The 26,465-nt window shown below is 46.3% G+C and overlaps 1 protein-coding gene across 4 annotated transcripts; it reads right to left on the bottom strand.

Moving 5' to 3' along the window:
- Nucleotides 1-1,713: 1,713 nt before the first annotated feature.
- Nucleotides 1,714-25,907, bottom strand: BIVM (basic, immunoglobulin-like variable motif containing). 4 transcript variants are annotated; one of them, XM_074989847.1, is made up of 11 exons: nt 25,810-25,831; nt 23,627-23,644; nt 19,895-20,486; nt 17,828-17,954; nt 16,670-16,765; nt 16,466-16,570; nt 11,383-11,477; nt 9,509-9,641; nt 8,702-8,785; nt 5,691-5,787; nt 1,714-3,142 (listed from the first exon to the last, which is right to left on the bottom strand). In XM_074989847.1, exons 3-11 carry the CDS (start codon nt 20,373-20,375, stop codon nt 2,849-2,851), a joined length of 1,512 nt encoding a protein of 503 aa, XP_074845948.1. In that variant the 5' UTR covers nt 20,376-20,486; nt 23,627-23,644; nt 25,810-25,831; the 3' UTR covers nt 1,714-2,848. The 4 variants fall into 4 exon arrangements, with proteins under 4 accessions (XP_074845948.1, XP_074845958.1, XP_074845938.1 ...); XM_074989857.1 differs by lacking the exon at nt 25,810-25,831 and adding an exon at nt 24,168-25,308; XM_074989837.1 differs by lacking the exons at nt 23,627-23,644; nt 25,810-25,831 and adding an exon at nt 25,843-25,907.
- Between the last annotated feature and the right edge of the window lie 558 nt (nt 25,908-26,465).

Genomic DNA, 26,465 nt, shown 5'->3' with positions numbered 1-26,465 from the left:
CCCCAGCTGCCCTGCTCCTACCCGAACTCCCCCAGCCATCAGGCTGTGCTTTGCCCAGGGGCTGATGGCCACGGTGGGCACCGCCATGCCAGCCCTCCCCTGCCGAGCCTGAGGCCACTGCACCCCTTCCATAGCCACACCTCCCTGTGATTCTGGCCCCATCCCAGCCCCGATGGGACCCTGAACCCAAGGTGGGAGGGGATCCCACAGCTGCTGTGGCTTGTGGTCCCCCACCCCTGTCCCAAGCCCCTCCCCAATGTATATAGTTACCCCCATTCAACACTGTACATAGTTATCAGCCCAGTTGTCATTTTGCACAAAGTTTCTGTGGTTCAGTAAACAGTTTATTTTTTCAGAACCCCTATGTCCCTCGTTACTGGCGGGGAAGGGCAGGAAAGGTCATGATGAGGAAGGGGTGGGGCTGTGGGCCAGAGGATCCTGCAGGGGGTGCCCTGGGGAGGGTCCCTGGGACCCATGGGTGAATCTCTCCCAGAGGGCCTCCAGATACACACCCCATCATGATGGGCTTGGCAGCCTGGAATCGCACCCAGCTGCTCATACCCTGGGCCAGCCTTGGCCATCCACCCTGGACGTCCCTCCAGAGCAGGATGGCATCAATTGTCCTCATGACCTGCAGGAGACAGAGAACAGACACACTTGTGAGTGCGCGAAGGGGTGGCCCTGGCCCCGGCAAGCTCCCCTGCCCCTCCTGGCCCCTGCTCCCCAAGCCATCCGGGAACTTCCCACAAGGCCAGCGCTCCAGGAGGGGACCTGTGGGGGGGTGGAGTATGATGGTCCCCTAACCTGACCCCTCACAGCCCTGACCACAGTCCCTGAGCGTCCCCCTTGCCCAGGAGCCCCGTCCCGCCTCCATGTGCCAGGTCTGTGAGCCCAGTGTGCCTTACCTCCAAGAGGAGAGCCCTGATGGTCGACTTGCCCACCCTGAAATGCTGTCCCATGGACCCGTAGTTGTCCGGGATGGACAACTTCCATAGGGCAATGGCTATGCGCTTCTCAAGGAGGAGGGTGGGTCGCATGCAGGTTTCCTGGCATCGGAGGGTGGGCGTGAGCCAGCTGCAGAGCTCCAGCAATGTCTCCCTTCCTCATGCAGAAGCTCTGGAACCACTGCCTGTCATCCCACTCGCCCATCACCAGATGATCCCACCAGTCAGAGCTCGTAGGGTAGATTCAGATGCGCCTGATCACCTGAGGGGAGTGTGGCTGGGGCCCTGAGGGTTGGGCCCCTCAGCCCCTGCAGGATGTCTATCCAAGCAGAGGAGCTGGAAGGCAGCCACAGTGATGGTGGCCAGCAGCCCAACCAGGGCATGGATGTGGTGCCGGCCTGGCAGCTGCTGTGGGTCCATAGCCGTGAGGTACTAGCTTGTGATCCCTGCACCAGCTTGGCTGTGCTGTATGCAGCAAGTCAGGCCTCAGCATGTGCAGAGAGGGTGTTTGGGAGGGGCCCTTTAAGGGTGCACCTGGCTGGAGCTCCCAGGGCTTGCCAGCAATGCGACCTTATCTGTGGCATTTCCTGGCCCGTTCTTTTGAAAGAGTGGCTGGGGCTGGGTGGCTACTCTATCAAAAGAGCACATCAATTTTTTGATTCCCTTAATGGGTGTGGACGCAATCTTTTGAATGCAGGTTTTATGAAGAAATCTTCTGAAATAACTTCTTTCAAATGATCTCTTTAGTGTAGACAGAGCATCCCAAAACAAACAAATGACAAAGTAGAAAACAAATTTTATTGGATGAACAAAATTATCTAAAAGTTTCCTATTTTTTGGTTAATACAAGCAGCAACCCACAAAAACCCTGCATTCTTTGACAAGTGTTCATGTCAACAAAATTAATCCTTGAGCACATCATTTGTATGTAGAATAACTGCTAAAATATTTTTGGGCAAAGTCACGAGTCCAAATATATATGGAAACCTGAACAATAATGCCAACAAAGGTGTAACGTTAGGGCTGCCAATATTTTTTGGTACTCAGTGGCAACCTTCATAGAAAAATTGTCAAGTAAAAACACTAGGACATTTGGAGACACAATGAAGGAAAAAAAGTAAACAGGTCACAGTGCGTTCAGTATGATTATCAGCAAATTCAAACTTCATTTTTATTTAAAAAGCCTGTAAATTCAGTGCTGAAGTCAGAAGTTCATTACTTTGTCCACAGAACAGGCAGAAGAGGATAACACCAAAAGCCTACTCTACTGTTATGCCGCAAGCCTGACCAAGAGTAATATCATTTACCCTGTACAGTCAATCTCAGGCTTTTCAGCTACAATAGCACTAACTGATACTAAATGGCAAACTACAATTATTTTAAGGGAGATGGACACTAAGTCCACTGCGACTTAGACTGAGATCACCCACTCAGTTAAGTTTCACAAGTTTTTGTGTTACAATATTTCTAACTGACAGTGGCAGCCTAACTGCATTTCAAAAACAAATAAAATGTTAGCAGGAAATGCAGACATTTTTACCCTTATATAGTATGCAGGGTAATCAGTTTAGAAAATCATGAGATATAAAGTTTCATGCTTTGAATATCATACTTTTGAACGTTTGTTTACATAAATTTCTTTAACCACAATTTGTTCTGTTATTTTCATGGTTCCAAATACATTTCAATTATTTGAAGTAACTTTTCATTATATTTACTCTAATTACAAAATACAATAATCTGTGCTTGTTTAGACAGCTGATCTCACCCACCACAGCCATATGTATTTAAATAACTATATGATTGTATTTTATACCATGATTTCTATTCATATGTACTTTAGGCTTAATAAAATCGTACTATGTTTTAGCACAACTTTGTACCTCAGCTGTGCTGTACTACAGTTAATTTCTATCATTTCCATCATAATCAGTATAACTCTTATATCCACTGTTCCGCCTCTCATGAAGATTGCACATCTTCTTCCACACAGACTCTTGATGGAAACCAGCACTAAAAGATCTACCCAGACGTCCATGCTGTTTCTTGGTGATATTGTCTTCACTTTCAGATTTGGCAATACCCTGTGCTTGTGGTTGCGTATCTCGTCTAATGTTTCCAAATGGGAAGTTCCAAGCACCAAACCTTTGCCAGTTAAGTCTCTGAAAAGCGATGATACAATGAAGATTTCCTCCTACCTGATGAAGGTAGAGAGAGAGTTTTGTTAAGGTGTGCAGAAAAAAACTACTTGATTACCTACTTTACTAGTATTATTTATTACAATATTTTGCATATTTCAGTGATGAACTGCTTTAGTTTAGTTTCTTCAACTCCTTTACTAGCTCCCTTCCTAATCTTCTGCACAGTATTTGTTTCCTTATCTAACATTCTCAGGCCAGCATAATCAAGCTTCCACCTACTTTTGTCAGCCTTTACGCTTTCTACCCAAAATGCACAACTATCACATTGTTACTCCTCTCTTTCTACTCATCTTCAGATTCTCCTCCATGCAGCCTTCCTCACACCTAGAAGAGAGGTTTACTTGCCTTATGCACTAACTGAGGTTCTTCAAAATGTATGTCCCTGTGAATGCTCAGTTTCAGGTGTCAGGGCATCTCAGTGTCATTGACCAGAGATTTTTCAGTAGTAGTGCTTAATCAGAACACGTGCATGCCATAACACTACTGGAGTCTCATTTAGCATGTACATGGCTGAATCTCCTCAGTTCCTTCCCTACAGTAGAATCCTTATCTCAAACTCCAAAATGGAGGGGAAGAGGGTAGGTAGTGGAGCTCTCACAAAGGGCCCTCACATCTTGAAAAAAACTCAGCTATTGCACAAGCTGATTAACCCCTTCTTTGAGTGCTGTCACTGTAGGTGCTTCCGTTTAGGTGATCGTACAGCTGAGTCCACTATAGTTGGGGGTGGGACCTTGAAGTGGTACTGATAGTGGAGGCAAGCACAGTGTATGCCAGACTGGCCATTAGTGCACTTTTCTCATGGACCCTTCTAGTGAATGGGATAGCTACCAAGGATGCTACCTTCGTAGACGTGTGCAATAAGGAACAGATTGTCAGTGATTTAAAGAGTGGTCCCAAAGGCTTTTGAGTAGGAGATTTAGGATCCATGAGAGCCTGGGTGGGTGTACTTCATGGCAGATTCTAAAGATCAGTAAAAAAAACATTTTGTGTTCAGCTGTGCAAATACAGGGAATCTATTGATCTTACAATGGAGAATGGTGATCACTGCAAGATGTACTTTAAGAGAGCTCACAGACAATCTGAAATTCTTTAGTGAGTATTCTAGAACTAAGTCAGTGGTATAGTATTAGGAGTGAACTGTGTGTTCTAATTCCATAGGAAAAGTCTTTTCCATTTTTGCAGCTAAGCATTGCCTGTGGGTGTACATCTGCTGTTCAGCAACATGTATTTAACTTGTTCCAAACAAGTTAACTCATGTTGCTGGAACCATACTTTCATATGGAGTGTCTCCAAGTTTGGATAGAGGATCTGACTGTTGGGTTGTGAGAAGCGATCTGATCTTAATGGGTGAGTTCATGAAGCATAATCATACATAACAGGTGCAGGTACTGGGTCTATCTGGAACAGGCTGAGGCTATTAATATGATATTGACATTTGTCCCATATCTTTTGCAGGACTGCTAAGATTAGTTGAATTGGCAGGAAGGCATACAGGAATGTTTTCTCCCATTTATGTTGGAGGGCATCCCCTAAAGATTGAAGTCCTAAGCCTCCCTTGAACTGAACAGTGGGCATTGGTGATTTTGATATATGGTGAATAGGTTGATGTTGGGAAAGCAGCATCATTGGAATATCTGTTTTAAGAGTGTAGGATTCATTTCATATTTGTATTCCTATGAGCACTTTCTGCTTAGAAGTCTGCTGTGGTATCTTGACATCCAGAACAGCTATGAGGCTGAAATGTCACTGTGGTGATGAATACAAAAAATTGGATAGTTGTATGGCCTCAGTGTATGGGAAGTGAGATTGTGCCCCTCCCACCACCAATAGCCTGGACTGTCATATCCTACATTCTTCAAGGCAGACCTAAACTCTTGCAGTCTGCAGTGTCTCTTTTAGCAACTCTGTTTGGTTTTCTGAACTTCAGCAGCATTCTTTCTCAGCAGAAGTTATAATTAACAGAGTCAGAGGTTCCATGGTCAGAAGGGACCACTGTGATCATGTAGGCTGACCTGCTGCACATCATCAGTCATAGAACTTCTCCAATAATTTTCATTCCTTCCAGGCACGGCAGCCATAGGATTTTGCAGGAGGCTTCACCAAAAGGACACTTACGGTTTCTTACGCATAGCAAAGTCTGAATAAACTTCTTGTGGGGAGTGCGTGCGCGCGTGTGTGTAACACAGGGACAGAGAGTAACTACAGGACAAACCTCTACTCCAGCACACTCTCACCCAGCACGATTGTCATTAGCGGGATGTCCACTCATCATGCATGTGGCCAAGTTTCCCATAGAGTTTGTTTACAGCCACCAGACCTGTCTCTCAGTGTTCTGTGCTGTTATTTAGTTCTAATTTACCCCTAAATATCTTCTAAGAGCCCAGTAAGCAGTGGAAGTGTTAATAATGTTGTTAGACAATACTGACCTCCCGGGGTTCAGCCAATTCTCTCTTTCAGCGCTACTCAGGTCCTAAGGGTGCCAGATTACATAGGAACAGCCTATACTGTCAAAGTTCTTTCACCCATTTTAATAAATCACTATTACCTTCTTTGTTTTTCTATATTGCAAACCCCTCTCAAGGTGTCGAATATCCAAGTATTCTGGATTCTGAGTGTTCAGATCAGTAACAATATCTGCCCACCTACAAAATAAAATGGAATAACATGTAGAAAAGATCACAAAACCCTTTTACTACTACAATTTATGGAAATACACAAATAATTCATTTCTACAATTTTTAAATTATACACATTTTCCTGTGATAAAAGAACTGAGATTTGAATGAGCACATGGAAAAAATCAGTATTAAAGACTTAAATCTGTGACATACATTTTTAGCTTTAATAACGCTTAGCATGGTGAACTTTATAACTGATCACTGTATTGGAAAACAATGCCCAAAATGAGTGGCACAGCTTCAGATAGCAAAGAAAAAACTGGAACATCACTTTACAATAACAAATAACGTGGAACGAAAAATATTTATCCCTCCATGACTCCCTTTTGCTATTGTTATTACCACCCTCTCCCCTTTCTAATCTTGTTTTCACCCCAGGATCCTGATGCCTCTGTTTTCTCACAGCCTCAAATCAAAGACTTCATTCCTCCCTGCTCTGAACTCTCCCAGCTCCCATTATCTTCCTATAGCCCCTTAACACCTTCCAGCCAAATCCCCATCAACTCAAACACCTCCCACTCCCAACACCTCTCTGTAATCAGGCTGCAGAGGATTCCTTTCTTCCTACTTAAACTGTTGACAAATCTGAAGTAACTCTCACCGAACTATTCCAGGCTCAGGATATCTCGTCTCTCCTCAACCTGACATCCTGTCTTAGAAAACCCTTCCCTTGGCTCAGCATTCTCCTCCTCCTTGTTGTCCCTGCATTTAAGAAACTCTCCCACTATTTGAGAACAACAAGAAGTCCTATAGCACCTTATAGACTAACAGATATTTTGGAGCATAAGCTTTCGTGGGCAAAGACCTGCTTCATCAGATGCATGAGTGGGCACGGGGGCATGGTTCAGAGCAGTATTTAAAGAGTGGGGTCCCAGTAAAGGGAGACCACAGCTGACAAGGTCTGTTCGGTCAGAGTGGAAATGGCCCATTATCAGTAGTATGTATCAAAAGAGGAAAAAACAAGTCAGATCAGACGGGGGGATGTGGCCCATTGTCAGAGTCTAATGTGGAGATATTAGCACCCAGGGCAGAGAAGCTGCTTTTGTAAGGGGCCAGCCACTCCCAGTCTCTGTTTAATCCTTGGTTGATGGAGTTGAATTTGCAAATAAATTGCAGCTCAGAGATTTCTCTCTCCATTTGATTTTTGAAATGTCTTTGTTTTAGGACTGCTACTTTTAAATCTGTTACTGAGTGTCCAGGGAGACTGAAGTACTCTCCCACAGGCTGGCCCCTTACAAAAGCAGCTCCTCTAATGTGGGTGTTAACAGCTCCACATTAGACTCTGACAATGGACCATTCCCCACATCTGATCTGACTTGTTTTTTCCTCCTTTGATACATACTACTACTAAGTGGTCATTTCCAAGTTGATTGAACAGACCTCGTCAGCTCTGGCTCTCCCTTACCTGTGACCTCACTCTTTCAATACTCCTCTGGACAGCCTCCCCACCATGCCCACTCATGCATCTGATGAAGTGGGTCTTTGCCCACAAAAGCTTACGCTCCAAAATATCTGTTACTCTATAAGGTGCCACAGGAGTTCCTGTTGTTCTCAAAGATACAGACTAACACGGTTACCTCTCTGATACTTATCTCCCACTATTTGTTGCTCCCACTAGCAACGCTTGTGCTCCAGCCCCATAGCAAGTCTCCAAGCCTCAGTGCATCCCCCATAGCGGGCATGCAACAGCCACTCCTCATTGTTGGGGGAACTGTGCCACTGTAGCACTTCTCCATAGATACTACTTACACCAACAGGAGATACCCTCCTACCAGCATAGATAATCCACCTCTCTATAAAGTGGTAGCCAGGTTGATTAAAAGGAATTATTCACACCCAAGAGATGTATTATGCTGATGTAAATTGCATGTGCAGTCCACCCCATAGGTCCTAAACACCTACTGGGGCTTCTAGTGGGAGCCAGAGGTGCTGCGTTCCGTACTATAACACATGGCCTATGACTATGATAATATGACTTTTTGGTAGAGTTTAGTCTCATCAGGTCACAGTGACCAGTTGACTCAATTCACTGACAAGAGCCTTGACACATTAACCAAAAACTGAGTCTTACATGAAGGGACAGATCTGTTTGGCTATGAGAAAAGTCTACCAAGCACAGGTCTCAGAATAACTGGACTGGGGGAGCGTTTGCGATGGGTGGGGGCGAGAGGATTGCACAATTTTTTATTTGCTTTCTGTCAGATTTTTCCAACCAGCTGTGTTCCCATAGGTCAACATACCATCCCACAAACCAGCAGAAAAAACTGTCAGAGAAACCTTCTCACTCAGATATCCCATACTTTGGGAGGCAAATAGATTTTTTTTTCCAGAAATTATGATGATTGAGAGACATGCTCATTCCTCCCTGCAAGAACTGGCACTGAGGTATAGAAATCCAACACCATGAGAGACTGAGGAAGATGTTCAGTGAATTAGTTCCAGTGGGAACAACAAAAGCATTTGTATTTCTGAACAAAAATAAAATCTCTTTTAAAAAATACAGCTCTAATTAATACCTCTTCTGAATCTCTAATTATTCTGATTTGTGGTTGTCTATTTAGGCTGTAAACATTTGAGAATGGAACCTTTTCTTTTGTACACTCACTCTGTGCTTAAAGTAACACTGTTGACACGTTGTAGATTTGATTAAAGGACTTGTAACCCAAGTCTAGTATAAGATAAAAGATCAAAACCGTCATTAAAACCCTAACTATTCTGATACCGCTGAGTACTCCATGACTTATGGAAGCTAAAATGGTTGGTATAATACCCATTCCTGACTGAAGAGAGCAGGTCTTTAAAGAAACTAAATGTTTTAACTACATATATTCTAGAACTTTTAAAAAAAAAAAAGAGAGAGAGAAGCATATTAACTTACTTCTTACAGTGAATAGTAGGGTGTTTTCTACTTGTTTCTCCAATTAATACCCAATATTCCACTTCTTGTTGCAAGAGATCACCTCTGTTGAATAAAAAATACCATTCTAATAAGACTCAGAATGCATTGTGCAATGACAGAGAGCAGTATATTAACTTGTTTTTTAAAGTTTTTACTGAAATATTTTAGAATTGTTATTATGATTGAGACAAATTACAACTGGCTAATAAACTATTAAATAAAGTATTACTTATGATCAGTGCTTTTTATGTGCCGGTATTTGCCAGTACTGAGGACAATAAAGCCTCAAAATACGCGGCCGCAAGTTGCACGTAACTCACTTTAACACGAGTTAAGCACAACTTGAAGTTGCTCTGTGGGCAGCTCGGCGGGCTAAGAGCCCCTTCTCCCTGCCCTCCCCAAGTGTTGCCGCTGTCAAGCTGACCGCCAGGTGGCTGGGGAGAGGGAGGGAAAAGCAGCAAGGAAACTGACCAGTCCTGGTGGGCTGTTCAGTTTCCCAGTTCTGCAAATCTGAGTTCAAGGCCTTCCTTTCACACCTCAAATATTCAATTACTGAAACCAACCTTACAGTCAAAAGATAAAAACAAGTGGTCAAGACTTGCTGAAGAGACTATTAACAGCAGATTTGGGAACTATGTAAAATAACGAAACATTCTACTTCCACTTGTACGCAAGCATTCTGTTCCTACAGCACTTTAAATCCATGTTTAAATGCTATGCTCATTTGCAGTCATCATTTTGATGGAAGATTCACAGAAGAGCAAACATAAATTTCAAGATTCTTACCTATAAGCTTTATTAGCTTTTACAGGGGTAGCTTCAAATCCAATTGGGCAAAAATAATGATTTTGGCAATGATAGATATAGGCCATCGACTCATCTTTCAATCCTTGTGTTAGCTTTACCAAGGCCCCTGCAGCTATAAAGAAAGTTCTGATCATTCCCCAAAGTGCTTTTAATCTTGTATTCAGAAGCAATAAGAAGAGTTCAGTTACTTTTCTTATATCTGCTGGCACTATATTTATTGTACATTGCACAATACATTATGGAAAAGGTTTGAAATAAACAAATATATTTAATTTTCAATTTGTTTATTTCAGATCACATTCTCTAATAACATATTACCCTGAAACAGTTACAAGAACTGTTTCTCGAGAAATGACACATAATTGAACACTTGTGTCATTTGGAATAAATGCAGGTATTTTTTTCCATCTTGTGAGTCACAATTAAAGAGTTAGGGGTTGTTTTTGTTTTGTTTAGAACTCTGTCAAAATATAACCTGACAAAAGGAAGAATTATTCACAACTATTCAGAGGAATCCCACTGTCTTTAATTTCACTGACACCAGTTAATACAGCATTTGCAATACACAGCATGCATACTTTAGAAAGATCTATAATTCTTAGATCATTGACTCATCATCATTTTCATAACAGGAACCACTTCTTGAATCAATGATCTTTTCGGGAAAGACATCTGAACCTAGTCCTCAACATATTCCTTAATCCAACTGTAGTGCTTGCTTATAACAGAGTGTGTAGGAGAGTAATGAAGCAATAAAAACTTGTTTCTCCATTTAAAGAGTAGACGCACAAGATATTATTTTTTCTCCCTAGGTATAAAACTTAAACTGTCCTTTATAACTGCAGTAGGGATTGCTAGCAATCTCCCAGTCCCTTTGCAGCAGGGTGCATCCTATATTCTAGCTAACCCTTCCTTTGACAGTTGTCCAGCTTCTGCATTATTAATTGTAGGATAGAACCAACTGTAGAACTATTAGGTGGGCATTCTGCCCAGACATCCTGCTTTCAACATAATACCTGAAGTTTGATACATCTTAGTATTTATGGGTTAGAAGCAGCGTTCCCTGTAAGCTGAGTGCTTGGGCAGCCACATGGTCAGGAGAGATTCAGGTGCCACCAGCTGATTAGCAGAATGCCCACAGCTAGCCAGAAGTGGCAGTATGGGTTTCTATTGGTGGTGTGCATCTGCACATGTTTGGTGGACATAACAAATTTTATTCTGGCCATGGATGGAAAAAATTGGAGAGAACACTGATTAGAAGACTATTATAGACTCATGCAGTAAGTTTTCACTTTCCTAGTTCATACATGCTGCAAATATTTCCAATCAGATTTGTTAACTGGTCAGTTACGATTAGTTCAAAGAAATTTGTCTCATTTGATCTATCACAAGACTAAAAACATTGTCTTAGATGTGTGGCATTTTTAAAAAAATGCACTGGTTGATTAATGTCTTTATGCTGTAAGTTTTCTGAATTTGTTTTGTGTTAAAACATACCAGTTGGTGGGATATGCTGTTAAGATAAATGCACATCTTGAGACAGCAGCCTTCAGATACAGGCTGGGAAGCCAAAGGCACCTTAGCATCTATTTCACATTCACAATAATCACATATGACGTATATTATTTTAGTTAAAAGAACGCAAAATTGAGAACAGGGTGTGGGGGGGGCTTACTGGAGAGAAGAAAGGTTAGAAAAGCTATCTATGCAGCCCAGATCTATTTGTTGTTCTTCCTGTAACTGCATTAAGTAGGGACTTTAGTTACACAAATTGTTCTCTTGATCATGACACATATTACAATTACAGTTTTCCAATTTACATTCTAAATTGGAATCTAAAATTAGCTACTTACCAGTTTCTCCAGCTGTCTTGTTCTTCCCATGTGGTTTATAAAGAACATATGAACACCCTTTGACATGGAAATGATCATTAATTTGTCTAAACCATCTGAAAGCAATAAGATTTGTTTTAAAGATTCTGGCATTTTAACAAACACTGAAGCAAAATTATTTTTAAGAATTATAATTCCTTTCTTCCAGCTTTTCTTCTTTTAGGCTACATCTACACTAGCACACTACGCTGAAGTAGCCTATTTCAACATAAGAACATTGAAATAGGCTACTTCAACACGTATCATCTACACATCCTCCAGGGCTGGTGCCATCAACGTTCAACGTCGAAGTAGCAACAGGGAACGTCGAAAGGAGCTGCCCTGGAAGAAAACACGGAGCGTCCACACACACAAGCGCTCCCTGTTGAAATAAGGGGCCAGGAAAGCCCACGGACCACGTCACAGGCTGGACTAGCCCTTCCGGGTCAACAGCAAGCTGCTCCTTTAAAGGTCCCCTCCCAGACACACCCGGCCTGCACAGCACGAGGTTGCAGGGTACTCTCCACACTCTCGTAGACCAAGTCACAGCAGATATGGACCGCCAGCAGCAGCAGCAGCAGGAAGAGGAGGCCCTCCAGGTAGTCATCCGGGGGCAAGTGCCCTGCTAGGTGCTGCCCAGGAGGCCGCCCAGTGGTTTCTGCCAGAGGAGCCCTCTCCGGGGCAGACGGGAACACCCCTGATCACCGGGCTCCCCTCTTCCTCCCCTGCTGGATGCTCCCCCGCCTCTGGAGCTACCCCAGCAGCTCCGAGTGGTGGAAGCAGCGCGTCATGCGGGAGTGAGACGACAACATGTGGCTGCAGAACTTCTGCATGCGCCGGCAGACCTTCCTGGAGCTCTGCCAGTGGCTCACCCCACACTGAGGCACCAGGACACACGGATGCGGCGCGCCCTCCCCGTCAAGAGGAGGGTCACAATCGCCATCTGGAAGCCGGCCACTCCAGACAGCTACCGCTCCGTGGGACACCAGTTTGGAGTGGGAAAGGCCACGGTCGGGGCCATCATCATGCAGGTAAGGAGGCCCAGGCATGCACCGACTGGGGGGGAGGGACGGGAATGGGGGCCTGGGTGTGGGGCTGGGGAGGGAGGGGCACTGGGGACAGAGGGGCTGGGCAGGGGGTACCCGGGGGAGGTGCCCGGGAGGGGGGCGTGCGGGGAGGGTCCTGGGACACCCTGCACACCCTCATGGGCGCCTGTGTTCCCTCCCCACAGGTGGTCTGTGCGCTCAATGCCATGCTGCTCCAGAGGGACATCCGACTCGGGGACCTGGATGCAGCCATTGCTGGATTCACTGCCATGGGGTTCCCGAACTGCTTCGGGGCCCTGGACAGGACCCACATCCCCATCCGCGCCCCGGAGCACAGCGGAGGAAGATACATAAACCACAGGGGCTACCACTCTGTGGTCCTGCAGGCCACGGTGGACAGCTGGGGCTGCTTCCAGGATGTGTACGTGGGCTGGCCCGGCTGCACACATGATGCCCGTGTTTTTAGGAACTTGGGCCTGTGCCATCGGCTGGAGGCAGGGACCTACATCCCCCAGAGGATCCCTCTGGGGGACACCACTGTGCCCCTCTGCCTTGCGGCGGACGCGACCTACCCCCTCCAGCCCTGGCTCATGCGCCCGTACACCGGCCACCTCAATGCCAGCCAGGAGCGGCTCAACGCCTGCCTGAACCATGCCTGCCAGGTGGTGGAGAGGACCTTTGGCCATCTGAAGGGCCACTGGCAGTGCCTCCTTGCCCGACTGGACGTCAGCCTCCAGAACGTCCCCCAGGTTGTGGGTGTGTGCTGCACACTCCACAACATTGATGAGAGCAAGGGGGAGGCTTTCGTCCAGGGGTGGGTGGTCGATGCTGGCACGGGCTTCCCCCAGCCGGCTGTCACACCCAGCCACCAGGCCCACCATGAGGGGGTACAGGTCCGCGAGGCCCTGCAGGCCCACTTCATTCAGGGAGACCCCTGAGCACCTCCCTGGCCTTCCCTGGAGGACCCCCCGACACACAGCCCGCACTGCCCACGCACCGCCCCCAACACCCGCACGCCACCCCCTCAATAAGCACATGCCTCCAGTTATTTGGAAAATAAAACTTTTTTTTTTTAAACTGCTAACTTTGTTTTGTGCAATACAAAGGGGGACAACTATATACATGTGGGACAACTATATACATGGGGGTCTGGCGGATGGCTTGGCCATTGGCCCATCAGTCCAGGGTGGGGGGTAGAGGGGCGCGACCCTCGGCAGGTACGGCTCATGATGCGCCCCCCAGTGTTCGTGGTCCCCGGCGTGGCCAGCTGGGGGCTGGGAGGAGCTTGCAGGTGGTGAGGCGGGTGGGGCAGTAGGTGGGGCAGCAGGCGGTGAGGTGGGTGGGGTGGCAGGTGGGGCAGCAGGTGGCAAGGCAAGGGGGGCAACAGGTGGAGTGGTGGGGAGGGCGGCCCGGGAGGCAGTGGGGGGGGCGGATGAAGCCAGCTATGTCCCAGAAGACCCCCATGAAGTCCTCCCACGTTGCCCACTGCCAGGTGGACTCCTCCCTCTCGAAACGGAGTCTCTCCTCCGCCACGTCCGTCTGCCGCTGGAGAGCTGCCAGGAGCTGGGGGTCCACAGGGGCCATCCCCAGGGTCCAGCGATGGTGGGACTGGCCCACTGGCCTTGGGGGTGTCTCCGGGCACTGGTGGTGGCTGACCTCCGGCGGGCTGTTGGGGACGATCGAGGGTGCGTGGCTGCCAGGGGCGTCGGATGCTGCAGCTGCAGAGAGGGAGGGGAAGGCTGTTAGTACCGTGCCCTGGCCCATGGCCCGTTTCCCCCACCCACCCTGGGTGCTGGGTTTCTGTCCCCGTCGGTGGGTGTGATGTCCCTGTTGGCAGTCCTCATAGCATTGTCCCCCACCGCCAGGGTTAGGGCACAGCGCTGTCCATGGGTGCGTGTGCTGACAGGCCGTGATGGCCGTGCCGCCGTCCTGGCACCGTGCTGTGGCTGGGCGGCTGCGGGTTGGGGCCTGCTGGGGTGTGTGAGGCTCCTGGTTGTGTCTGCTGCCCCCGTCCTGTGGGTGTGTGCCCTGCGGGGTACGTACCTGACCATCCATTGCCGCGGTCGGGGGAAGCCCGGTGGGCAGACACCCGGCTGATGCTCCGGGAGGGGAGGTCGATGAGGAGGCCCCCTCCCCCCCCGCTGGACTCCTCCTCCGCTGTCCCGAGCGGGGGCTCCTCGGGTGGGCCCTGGGATGCGGGGCTGGCATCTGGGCCAGACTCCAGCTCCGAGGCCTGCTGGGGCTCCTCGGCCGTGGTGTCAAGGGTGGCCGGGGGGGGGAGGAGGTGTCCCGGGAGTCCAGGAAGGTCCTGAGCTCCCTGTAATAGGGGCAAGTGGCGGGGGCAGCCCCAGACCGGCTGGCCAAGTCCCGGGCCCGGGCGTACCCCTGCCGCAGCTCCTTCACCTTACTCTGGACGTGATCCGGAGTGTGGGCAGGGTGACTCCGGGCAGACAGGCCCTCAGCCAGTCGGGCGAACACTTCTGTGTGCCGCTGCTTGCTCCCCTCCACGTGGAGCACCTCCTCTTCACCCCAGAGTCCCAGCAGGTCTCAGAGCTTGGCCTCCAACCAGGAATAGCCCCGCCTCTTTTTGGCCCCCCCGTTTGGCTGCCGGGGGTGCCTGTGTCCCCTCAGGAGGGGAGCCCTGGGGGTGCTCATGGGGCTGCCTCGATGCCATGGGTGGTTAGTGGATGGGTCAGGGCCTGTAGAGGGCATGCAGCGCTAGCACATGCGTGTGCTGCTGCCTGCATACTCTCAGCTTCCTGCCACAGGAAATCCGGGTCCGTGGTGCTTTAAAGGCTGCTGCGCGCAGGGACCATAGAGCCCCACAGGGGCTGGAGAGAGCGTCTCAACCCCTCAGCTGATGGCCGCCACGGAGGACCCCGCTATTTCAAAGTAGCAGGATGCGGATCGTCTACACACACCCTACTTCGACGTTCAATGTCGAAGTAGGGCTTTATTCCCATCTTTGGATGGGAATAGCAATTTCGACGTCTCGCCGCCTAACGTCGATTTCAACATCGAAATAGTACACAGTGTGTGTAGATGCGACGGGTGCTATTTCGACGTTGTGCCGGCTACTTTGAAGTAGCCGGCTAGTGTAGATGCACCCTTAGTGATTTAGTATCTAAACTGACTGGGGCAAGGCCAGTCTCCTAATATATTTAATTTGCGCAACAGTGACCTGGTCTCTGTTAGGGATGCTAGATGCTATAGTAGTACAAATAATAATTCATCACAAGGCCAGAAGTCTGATAATGGATATATATATTTTTCACCTTTGTCTTATTAGTTCAAATCCCACACAGATCCACAGTGAACAAAGCTCTTATTCTTGGGTTTGACTAATTAGTTCTTACTCCAGTTCCTAAGTAGGTCTGCATGTAAAACTATCAGAGTATCTGATATATTTGATAATAAATTAAAAGAAGCAAAGGACTGACTGGATGTGGATAACTGATATGGTGACTGATGTACATCTAAAAAAAAGGTTAATTATGGATTTTGTTTTAAAGAAGCATTTTCTTCCTATGTTATCATTTGGGTACCTTATGTGACTCTTCCAGTAAAGGCTCACAGTACAGGCAATGGTAATGTAATGAAAACAGAACTTCAGTTTCTAATCACTAGACCCATCAACGTAGAAGCATCAAAAATACTAAGACAGCAAAACTGCTCAAGAAAAAAAGGCTATTTAAAACAAACTCTGGGCTATATTGTAAGAGTCCTGAAGGTTTGCTTCATTGTTATTTATGTTTCATTATGTCACTTCTGTTGACCGTGTTATACCTCAAATTTTTAAGAGATAATTCTGTCAAGGCAAAAGCAGAGTTCTGTCGAGACTCTGTTGACAGAAGGCTTTATAAGTGTCGATGCTCCGAGTTCTGTCAACAGAACTCTCCAGTGTAGACACAGCCGTAGAGTATATTACTGCTCTTTAAGAGTGATAGTCTAATTATTTTAGTATTAGAAAATTATTCTATACACTAGTATTTCAGATGCTCCAAGAAAATAAATTGTACCTCATTAAAGTAGTATTTCCAGTAAAGGGACCAAACCTAATCTCCTCAAATGGGGGTTGAAAGCCCAAAATATGCAAGGCTTCTTCTTGAGTAATAGGTGATAAGCTGAAAATGAAATTGATAATCATATTTAACTGTAATTAATAAAACATTAGATAGCCATTTTAGGTTCTTTGAATTTGAAATGGAATAGAAAACCCTTACTTTCCAGCTCCCAGTGTACTATATAAGTAATTCCAGCAAGACACTAGAGAGGAAATTCCACAGGAAGTCTTGTATTGTGGTCGGCTAATGCAGTACCTGAGAAGAGAGAGAGTAAAATTGTCTTTATTCAAATATATGCAGCTTAGTGCATTTTCACTTGTGCCAACTCACCCAAAGGTCAAATTGTGTTTTTTAAAGAGATTTTGTCTTGCTTAGTCTTTAAAATAAGTCACTGGTAAGTCAACATTCACATATGAATTTAAAAATCTGAAGTAAGTATGCCAATTTCTCCTTCATGGTACTTCATGCATGAAAAGTAAATAAAATTGAAACCTGACATATTTTACAAGCACATTTATTTGCTTACAACTTCAAAAGGTAGGTGGTAATACGGGTCCCACTCCAAAAAGATCTGTGCTGAGACCACCAACTTAATTCAGAAGGGCCTAATAACTGGTATAAAATTTGCAGGAAAGAACTGAAATAGGTCAAATTTACACTAATGATCTTGTGGAAAAGATTGTGCATCCCAGCAGCAATAACTTAGCCAGCCAGTCTTTCAAGGCAATAGTATTTTAATACTCAATTCCTTACATGCAATCCTGTGGAAGTTTACCAATGGAGGTGCATTAGGTCACACTCTCCCTGTACTAAGCTTTCTTTCCTATGCCACAGAAACCTTTAGAATTGTTAAAATTAGCTGGGGGCTTCAACACAGTTCTTAGTGAACATTCTTCAGTATATTCACTGTTTTATATGACTGCTGATTTTGCTCAAGTAGCCCTGACCACAAAAGAAGGGCAGAGAGCCAGTTAAGGTACACTTCTTTGTGTGAGTAAATTTATACATTGTCTATTCATACTGCCAGGTCTCATTATTAGTACCAACTTTTGCTCCTAATTGAACGTAGAGATTTCCTAATATTCAAACTAAAGGACGACACACAGTATGTTGACAGCAATAAGAAAAAATACCAAAGTCACTACAAGTCCCAGATGCCCTTGTAGTATCAGGTCTAGTATACCATCCTTAATAGACACCATATATCCTCCAATCCAACTATTACATACTAAAGGTTAAAATTAGACATCCAGCAACAACATCTACAAACAAGTTCTGCATATTATAGTAATCTTAATTATGACTTTCAAATACTACCATCTCCTGAGGTCAAGCACTTTCCGCTGCTTTATTTCTTCAATGGCAGAATGCAGAGGACACTCCCTGTACTGTTTGCTTTTTTGATCCAAAGATTTTTTCTTTGTTGCTTGTTTCTTCATGTTGTCTGCAAGATAAATTTTAGAAGCAGTTAATGAAAACTGAACATGCAAACTAAATGTTTCCACTACAATTCCCTTACAGAAGGCATTCAATGTAAGGCTACCAAAAAGACATAGATGTGTACTGCAGCTATGTCCACTGAAATGAAAAGTTAGCTTGTGAAATGGGACTAGTAACAACTTTGAGACAAATGAGTAAACTGGTACGTATCTTTTACATAACAGCAAATTTTACTAAACAGTGTTTGTACTCTCTATAATCACCTACTGAACAGACTTCAAAAACATTTTGGGCCTCCCTCACCCTTTCCATTTATGATACTCAGTGACTTCTCCAAAGCCATCTTGGTATACTGGGAGGGCAGACCACTTACAATAGTCTAAAATCATTCATCTAATTCTCATGTCTAATATTTTTACTGCTAATCTGCAGGGTGATCAACCATCCCATATTTGGCAGGACGGTCTTGTATTTGGGAAGCCAAAAAGGCATCCCTACTTATTTTTTTAAAAGGGATTAATTGTCCCATATTTAGGCCCTCCGGGGCTTTCCGGGGCTCCGAGTGGGGAGTACTGTGGCTGCCACTTCCCCGGGGCTCCAGGCTGGGAGTGCCCGTGGCTACCACTTCCCCAGGGCTCTGGGTAGGGAGGGCCCACGGTGGCCCCTTACGCAGGACCCGGGGGGGGGACAGCTCCCCAGGGCTTGGTGCACCAGGAGGAGCCACGCCTCCCTGCCCCATATCTCTCTGCCTGTATTTGGGACAGGGAGATATGGTTGCTCTACCACATTTTCTGATTGCAGTGCCTAGGTACATGCAGAGGGGAATATATCCCCAGGAACTTTCCTTTATTGCAAGTCACTCTACAGAAAGAAGAATAAAAACAAGCGAGAGGGAATATTTTCCAAATATGTAGTTTTGCAACTACATATTTTGACAATGAAATCTATTTTAGCAGATAAACCATACCTGTAAAATGTATATTATCTCTACATCTTTGAAAACAGCACTATAGGCACACACAAAGACAAAGCCAATATCATTTTATATTTAAAATAAAAGATGTAAGAGATGCAAAGGCTGTTTTATAATTGCTGAGCTAAATGAGAACCTGCCTAGTCAGTCAACTCACAAGAAAAATCTAAAGTAATGGTTCTGGGCATGCACAATGATTATAGGTGAAACATAAGACTCAGTTGTGTACATGTGTGTGGTCAATAAACCATTAAAATCTAAAGTAAAAGGCTAAGTAGGAACAAGAGGAATACAAAACAGTGGAAAGCACAGTGTCTTTCACACCACAGAGATACACAATTCAAAGTACTTGAACGGTGTTTGGGAAATTTTGGCGTCCTCTGTGCATAATTAATTTAACTGTATAAAAGATAACATTTGTTTTTTCAGTATTCTCACAGGGGCCTTTGGGAAGTTTTTCAAAGTTGCTGGATCAAAGCTTACAGTCAGAAGACAAGCAATTTCTTCCCTTTTAAAAACACACTTTGGTTCTTTCAGTCATCTCTAGTTTTATTTTTCAAACAGAGACAAAATGCCATATCGAGAGAACACAACGATATTCATTTTCTACCCCCCTTAGGGGGAAAACAGGTTCTATAGGAGTCACACCAGCTTGCGTTATTCCTACATAACTTGCAGATGTATGCCATATCTAACAAATTGCTGAGTTCTATAGAGAAGCCCAAGTACAGCCACTAGGTTGGGTACGCTGCGGCCACTACTCCTCTGGCCTGACCATGCCTATCTTAGGCCCATCCCGCCAATACCTCCTCCTCTCCCGCTGCCTCCTGGCAGATCAGCATCTATGAAGCCAGCACAAAGACTATTTCTACAACACACAGATGACATGCATGTAGGGGAGGGCCTTACATTGGCCCTCCATGTCACTCATGCAGGATTTTTCTGAGTGGTTCACTGCTGTAATGCCATACCTGTTCTGTTTTTCAGATTTGGGGTCACTCCATTGAACTCTGATTTGTCAATTTCCCATGCCAATGGAACCTTTCCAAGATTACTAGATAAATTTTCCAAGTTAGTGTCTTCATTGTAGATTATCTCGGAAGCTCCACTCTGTATGCCAATGAAGTTAGGTGTATTATTTCCCCCATTTAAGGCAGCACTATCTGGTAGGCAGGCATTAACTGTAGCACTTGGACTTTTACGAACAGATGTTACCTGATTTAAGAAAGCATAGTCTGAGCAAATGGTATAAATTTTTTCTCGAGTGTGAGTCACACGACATCCCCAGGGATAATGTCCATCTCCACTAGGACCCAATGATGGAGCAGAGGCACTTGAAGTACAATATGGCTTTACATCATCATGAAGAGTAGCTTCTGGAGATTTTTTTTCAGGTCTGTTTTCATTGTGTCCGGAACCATTCTCCCTTTCACCTTCTGCAATGTTAGGCATTGAATGATACGAAAAAGTTCTGTCTAGTTAAGAAGTTTTCAGCAATTTTTCTATAAACAAGAATTCAGCCTACATCATTGCCTGCAGATTTGCAAGCTACCAATGAGGTACCTGTAAGAAAGGAAAAGTGATAGTTACCACAGCATGCCTCAGTTGATAAACATACAGAATACAAAATTTAAATAAAGGCTTTTATTTTAAAAACTGTAAACAAACAATGATAATTGCAATATAGTTTCAGGATAAGTGAGAATACAGAAAGCTCTACACTGCTGTTCAGACATCTTCTTTCTGTAAGTACTGCTAGAATGCTGCTACATACAGCGCTTCCATCATTTGTGAAGTGTCAAGAGCAAGAGGCAAGAACTGCCATACTCTGTGTTGACAGCATACTTAAGTAAAACCTCGGTAATTTATTTTTTAAACAATTTAGGATAATAAACAGCTTTTCCACAGAGGAATCTAGCAGATTCATGACCACTGCAATTCATTATTTCTACCACACACATTTGGAACAATAAGCATACAGGTCAAAATGCACTTTCCAATCATTACTGAGTTAAAGTGATAACAAAAAAAACACACTTCTCACTGAAAATCTTACCTATTTTTACTATTAGATAAACTCAAATTTACTGTAACTAAAAGTGCAGAAACATTTTCATTTTCATGTATGTACTTTGCATACAGTGCATTCCACTGGCTTTCCTACATAGTTACTCAGTCTTCCCTTTTGTTTGTGTGGGTCTTTCACATAGCAACAAGGGAAGAAAAAGTCGGGGGGGTTGTTTGTTTGTGTGCCTATTTTACACAGACAAGAAAATAAGGCATGTGTACTTAAAATTACTTTTGATCAAAGATTTAAAATCAAGATGATAGCATCCTTGAAATCATCCATACTGCCACAACATGGATAATTATGAAGAAACACACACACAGAAATTAATATGCAGTGTTGTAGCTGTGTCAGTCCCAGGATATGAGAGATACAAGATGGGTGAGGTAATATCTTCCACTCTGCATTTAGCTGTGACACTCCAAGCACCTTTCCCACAACGGAAGAAGAGCTCTTTATGGGTCTCTCTTCCACAGAAACTGATCCTATAAAAACAGATATGCCTCACCTCCATTGTCTCATGGAAGAGGTAACAGGTAAGAACTAGAAACAGAACCTGGCAATGCTGGATACCTGTACTATCAATACGCAGCCAATAAACCATAACCCCATCCATTACATTACTTCATATTTATGCACAGTAGCCAATGCTGAGCAAGGCTGTAGTCATGTGTGTAGTCAAAGGACAGACCCTGCCAGCACTTGTAAAATGTATGTGTGTATTTTCCACCATTTCAGATCCCAATCCTGCACCTACTCTGCATAGGCAGGTCCATCTAATGTCACCATAAATTACACTGCAGACAAGGCACGGCCATGTGGTTACAACCCCACTTCTTGTACACATTCACACACCATTTCCTAAGGCAGCTCAAGTTACAGTGGTTTGTACCAAAGGTATCAGGAACCAGTGAGTAATAGGAACTACTAAAACTCCCCTAGGATGCTCTAGTGAGCCTTTATCTGTCAGCACCACACACAAAGCAACATTGCCCCACGTTGGTATGCAACCGAGAGCAACAGCATTAGAAACCCTCCATTCGGTTGGGGCCAGGGCAGGCAGCTGTCTGAATTCCACCCATTCATGACACCAAGATAACAGCAGCTCTTCAGAATGTGAATGGCCCTCCTGGACAAAGGGCTAGACCAGTGGCTCATACCATGGGCAGAAGTTTCTAGAGTTAATGTTCCCATGGGAGGAGCCAGAGAAGACCTGGCAGAGGGTGGACCAACAGAAGCTAGCAGCTTCTGCAGCCCAGCCCAGCCCAGCCCAGTCCGGCCCAAAGGGCAGTGACCACCAGAAGCTGTGACAGACCCACCCCACTTCACTTGAGGGTGGGATACATGGGGAGGCCTTCCTGATCTCTAGCCTTCCACGGGGACAGACACTGAAAGTCGAGGCCAGTGGGAGTAGGTGTCCCTGGTGGAAGGGACTGACGGACTCCTGGGATGGTGGGGAACTGAGGGCAGATTAAAGTAAGCGCTTGAGGAAATGGGCAAGCCACAGTGCCTGACTGTGGCCATGGAGCAAACAGACCCTCCGCCAGAGAGAATGGGAAGGCTGGCATAGAGCACAGCTAGAAAGAACTCCAACAGTCAGCGTAATTTAAAAATCTGCTATTGCAGCATTACCAATGCTCATGATTTTGTCCTACATCTCAGGGTATCACTGTCCTTAAAGCCCCAACTCCTGCATTCCAGTAACTATGTGAGATCAGCCTTCATTCTTAAAGGAAAAATAAATTCTAGCTGACTTGTCATTACACTGGGAATGTTCGACTCCTTCTCTGCTCAAGGCCTTGCCCCCACTTCTCCCCTTCCTCCAACGCCCCACCCCCACCCTTTCCTGCCCCACCTCGTCCCATTGCCACACATTCCTACCCTACCTCTTCCTACCCCCGCTGAGCATCTTCATGCCCTATCATCCCCTTCCTCTAGCGCATCCCTACCTTGTTTCGCCCCACCTCCAAGCGCCTCCTGCCTACTCCAGAATGGTGGGCGGGTGAGTGGGTGGGTGGTGAAGGGGAGAAGCTAAACAGCAGAGCTTTCAATGGGTGCTCAGCACCCACTATTTTATTTCAATGGGCACGCCAGAAAATCTATAGAGTCTGTGCTTATGATTCTAGCCCTCATGGCAGTGGAGAAAGCTTCAAAACGTGGTCCCCAGTGCACCTAAAGGCTCCAAACCCAAAAATCAAATAAACACCAAGTATACTATTTTCACATCATTTTATAATTTTAAAGCCATTGGCATGATTTTTGAACATTTAGGGTTTGCGCCACTATTGCTGTCAGCAGCTGTCTGCCATGGGGCAGCTCTTCGCATGGCTGCTAGGATCGATGTAGCAAAGCTATTTCCCTACAGTTACCCTAGCTTAGCTGACATGGTCCTCTACACCAGTGGTGCTTCTGAAACGAATGGAGAAAATGCGTACTCCCATCAGCTTCATGACAGCTAACTTGTTTTCAAATTTAGCTGAAACAGTGACATTGAGAGACTCTTATGGCAATCTTGAGAAGCACCTTCAGACATACCAAAAAATAAATAGTGAATATTCCTTTATAAATTTATTCATTCATTGATATTAATTTATATATGAATTTATCTATCACAATACATAAAAAAGCTACCCACCTGCAACTTTGGGTGTTTCTGATATCAAAAATAAAATAAAGAAGGGATTAAAAGTTACTACCTTCTAACATAAAAGATGACTACTGTACTACAAATGATCTACTACAGTAAGGTCTCAGAGTACGTGAATCCAGAGCACGCAACCCCGCTTTTAGATGGCCAACCTGCAATTCATATAGTAATTCCTCGCGTTACGTGGCTTCATGTTGCACGAAACTCGTTTTAATGCGAGTTTCACACAATGTGAAGCTGCTGGGCTCTCAGCCTGTCTAGCTTGCCACAGCTGCAGGCAGCTGGGTGGGCTAAGATGTCCTCCCCCCTGCTTCCCAGAGTGACACCGCTTGACAGTCACGCCGGTTCACCGCTGCTAATCTCCCCACCAACTCCCCTGCCCCAGTGGACCCAGATCACCCACCCCGTGCACTCTGGATCACCTCCCCCACACATGTGGGGCTGCACTCCAACACCCCCAGACATGGCTCCAACCCCTGTGCTCCAACCCTCCACCCCCCCGCACGCCCAGGCCCCAACTTCCTCTTACCCTAACTTAAACCAAGGTCAGGGTTTGCTTGTGCCCGGAAAGTAGGACATGCCTGAAACCCCACGATTTCCCAGAACATGGAAAGTGGGGGGTGCCAACAGGACGAATGACACACTTCAGACTCACCACTGCGGGGGCAGCAAGCGCAGGGGACAGAGATGCTGCAGAGTGACCGCTAGGGGCAGCCATAGCAGAAAAACTATGGCCACATGGAGACCAGAATCTCCCCCGCTGAGAGAGGTAAGTGGCCCTCTACCCCAACCCCCATTTCTAGGTCACAGTGTTTGCAGGGGGAGCCCTACTGCCTCTCTGCAACTCCTGCACGCAATAAGCCTCCAATCAACAAATTGTATCTTTTTTCCTTTCACTTTCCAAACAGGGAAAAATATATCTCACTTAAATACCTGAGCAACGCCAGATCAATATGCCAGTATTACATAACTAAGCTTTATAATGCACAGAGCAGTCCCTAGCTACAGAGGCAATACAACCAGTGGAAAGGGGCCTATGCTGCATAGAATGAATACTCAAACTAGGGATTTTGCGGCCCGTGGTAAAAGGTATGGCAATCTCACTCAGTCCACAAATGTCTGGAGGTCCAGTCAGGTTTGCAACTCAGCAGTAATGGGGGTGAGAGCAGGGTAGGAAAAAAGACAGGTCCAATACCTAAGCCAGAATTTTATGTGACTACTTCTTTCTTAGAACGGAGAGTGTCTGCCCAGGTTTCCCTCTTTGGAAGGCTTGTACAGCCACAGTTGGCCAGAAATCTCGGAGACAATTATGCAACAATTTTGCTTCCAACACATTTTTCTTGGAGCCAAATTACTGTCACGAGGATGACAATAGTACTGGTTTGGCCAGCCAGGCCTAAAAATAGAATAAATTATTTACATTTATTTTAGAAGTCTGTTTGGCACTGACAGGCTGTACCAGATTGTGCTCCGCAAATCCGTTAACAGATACCCCCTTGTGGGGGAGATATTGACTGAGAAGCTCAGCACCTTTGTTGATGTTTCCCCATGTCGTAAAAAGTAGAGGGAAATATTTTGCTCTGTCTGGTCTCCGAGATTAAGGCCAGTAAGTACCATCAAATCATCTAGTCTGGCCTCCTGTATATCACAGGCCGACAGCACCTGCACAATAAACCCAAACACTGACATGAAATTCAAGCATGACGGCTCGCAGGAGGCTAGACTATTCGGTGGCACAGGAGCATGGGAGGGACTAAGGTGCACTTGTACCTGAAGCCCCCCACGTCCCAAATAGCAGGGAAATGATTCCCTGGGTAATCCTGTCTAGTGACTTGAACCCACACACCGCAGAAAGCAAATACTGCTAAGGGCGCTACCAGTCCGATGGGGGGAACCTTCCATACGGTACTTCCAGCCCCCAGAGCCCAGCTGCGGGGATCCCCGGGCCCAGACACCCGCACCCCCTTATCCCCAGAGCCCAGCTGCGGGGCTCCCCGGGCCCAGACACCCGCACCCCTCTCCGGCAGGAAGTCAATCATGGGGTCCCCCCAGTCCCCTCCTCCTCCCCCCCCCCCGAGCCCACTGGCGGGGCAGACCCCCCACCCGTGACACTAACACCCTCACCCCGCTCCCAAGCTATGGTACAGGCCAGACACCCCACACACACACACACGGGGCCGTGGTGCAGCCCAGCGCCGCCTCACCCTTTCCCAGCGCCTCCCAGACCCGCTCCAGTCCCCGGGCGAATGCGGCTCAAAGAGCGGCCGCCTCCGGCCCCGCCAGGCTGGGCGCTCCGCTCCCTGCAGCCGGGCTCTGCAGCCTCCAGCGGCGCTTAGCGGCGGCCACAACTTCTGCAGGGAGCGCTGCGGAGCGCCCCTCCCGCTGGAGCGCAGCACCATCCCTAGCGCCCTTCCGCAGCCCAGCACCTGTGCCTGCACCCCCTGGCGGGGGGCCGGCCCCTTCGCCCCGGGCGTCCTCCAGTCCGCAGGCTCACGCTGCTCACTACCGCCTGGCACAGCCCGCGGGGACTGGCTGCAGGAGCCCATACCCCGCTACTAGGGTGCCCCGAAATTTGAGGCAATGTTGTGCCCCAGACGTGATGGTGTGTTACGCAGCTGCACACTTGCAACACAAAAGTAACGATAAAATGAAAAAAAGACTTTTCTCTCTACCCAGGGAAGGAACATTTTGTGATGTGATTATTTTAGATACTATTATTGGAAATAAGGGGAAAAAGGCATCAGTGCTTGATATTCTACAGCTGATTCTATTTTTCTATCCCTTCAGCGATGTACACAAAGTAATAGGGTTGTAAGCTGCCTTCTCA

The sequence above is a fragment of the Carettochelys insculpta genome, chromosome 1 (assembly GCF_033958435.1).
Source record: "Carettochelys insculpta isolate YL-2023 chromosome 1, ASM3395843v1, whole genome shotgun sequence".
Taxonomy (NCBI): domain Eukaryota; kingdom Metazoa; phylum Chordata; order Testudines; family Carettochelyidae; genus Carettochelys; species Carettochelys insculpta.
Note: the sequence above shows the minus strand (reverse complement) of the source record. Positions and strands in the feature narration are given on the sequence as shown.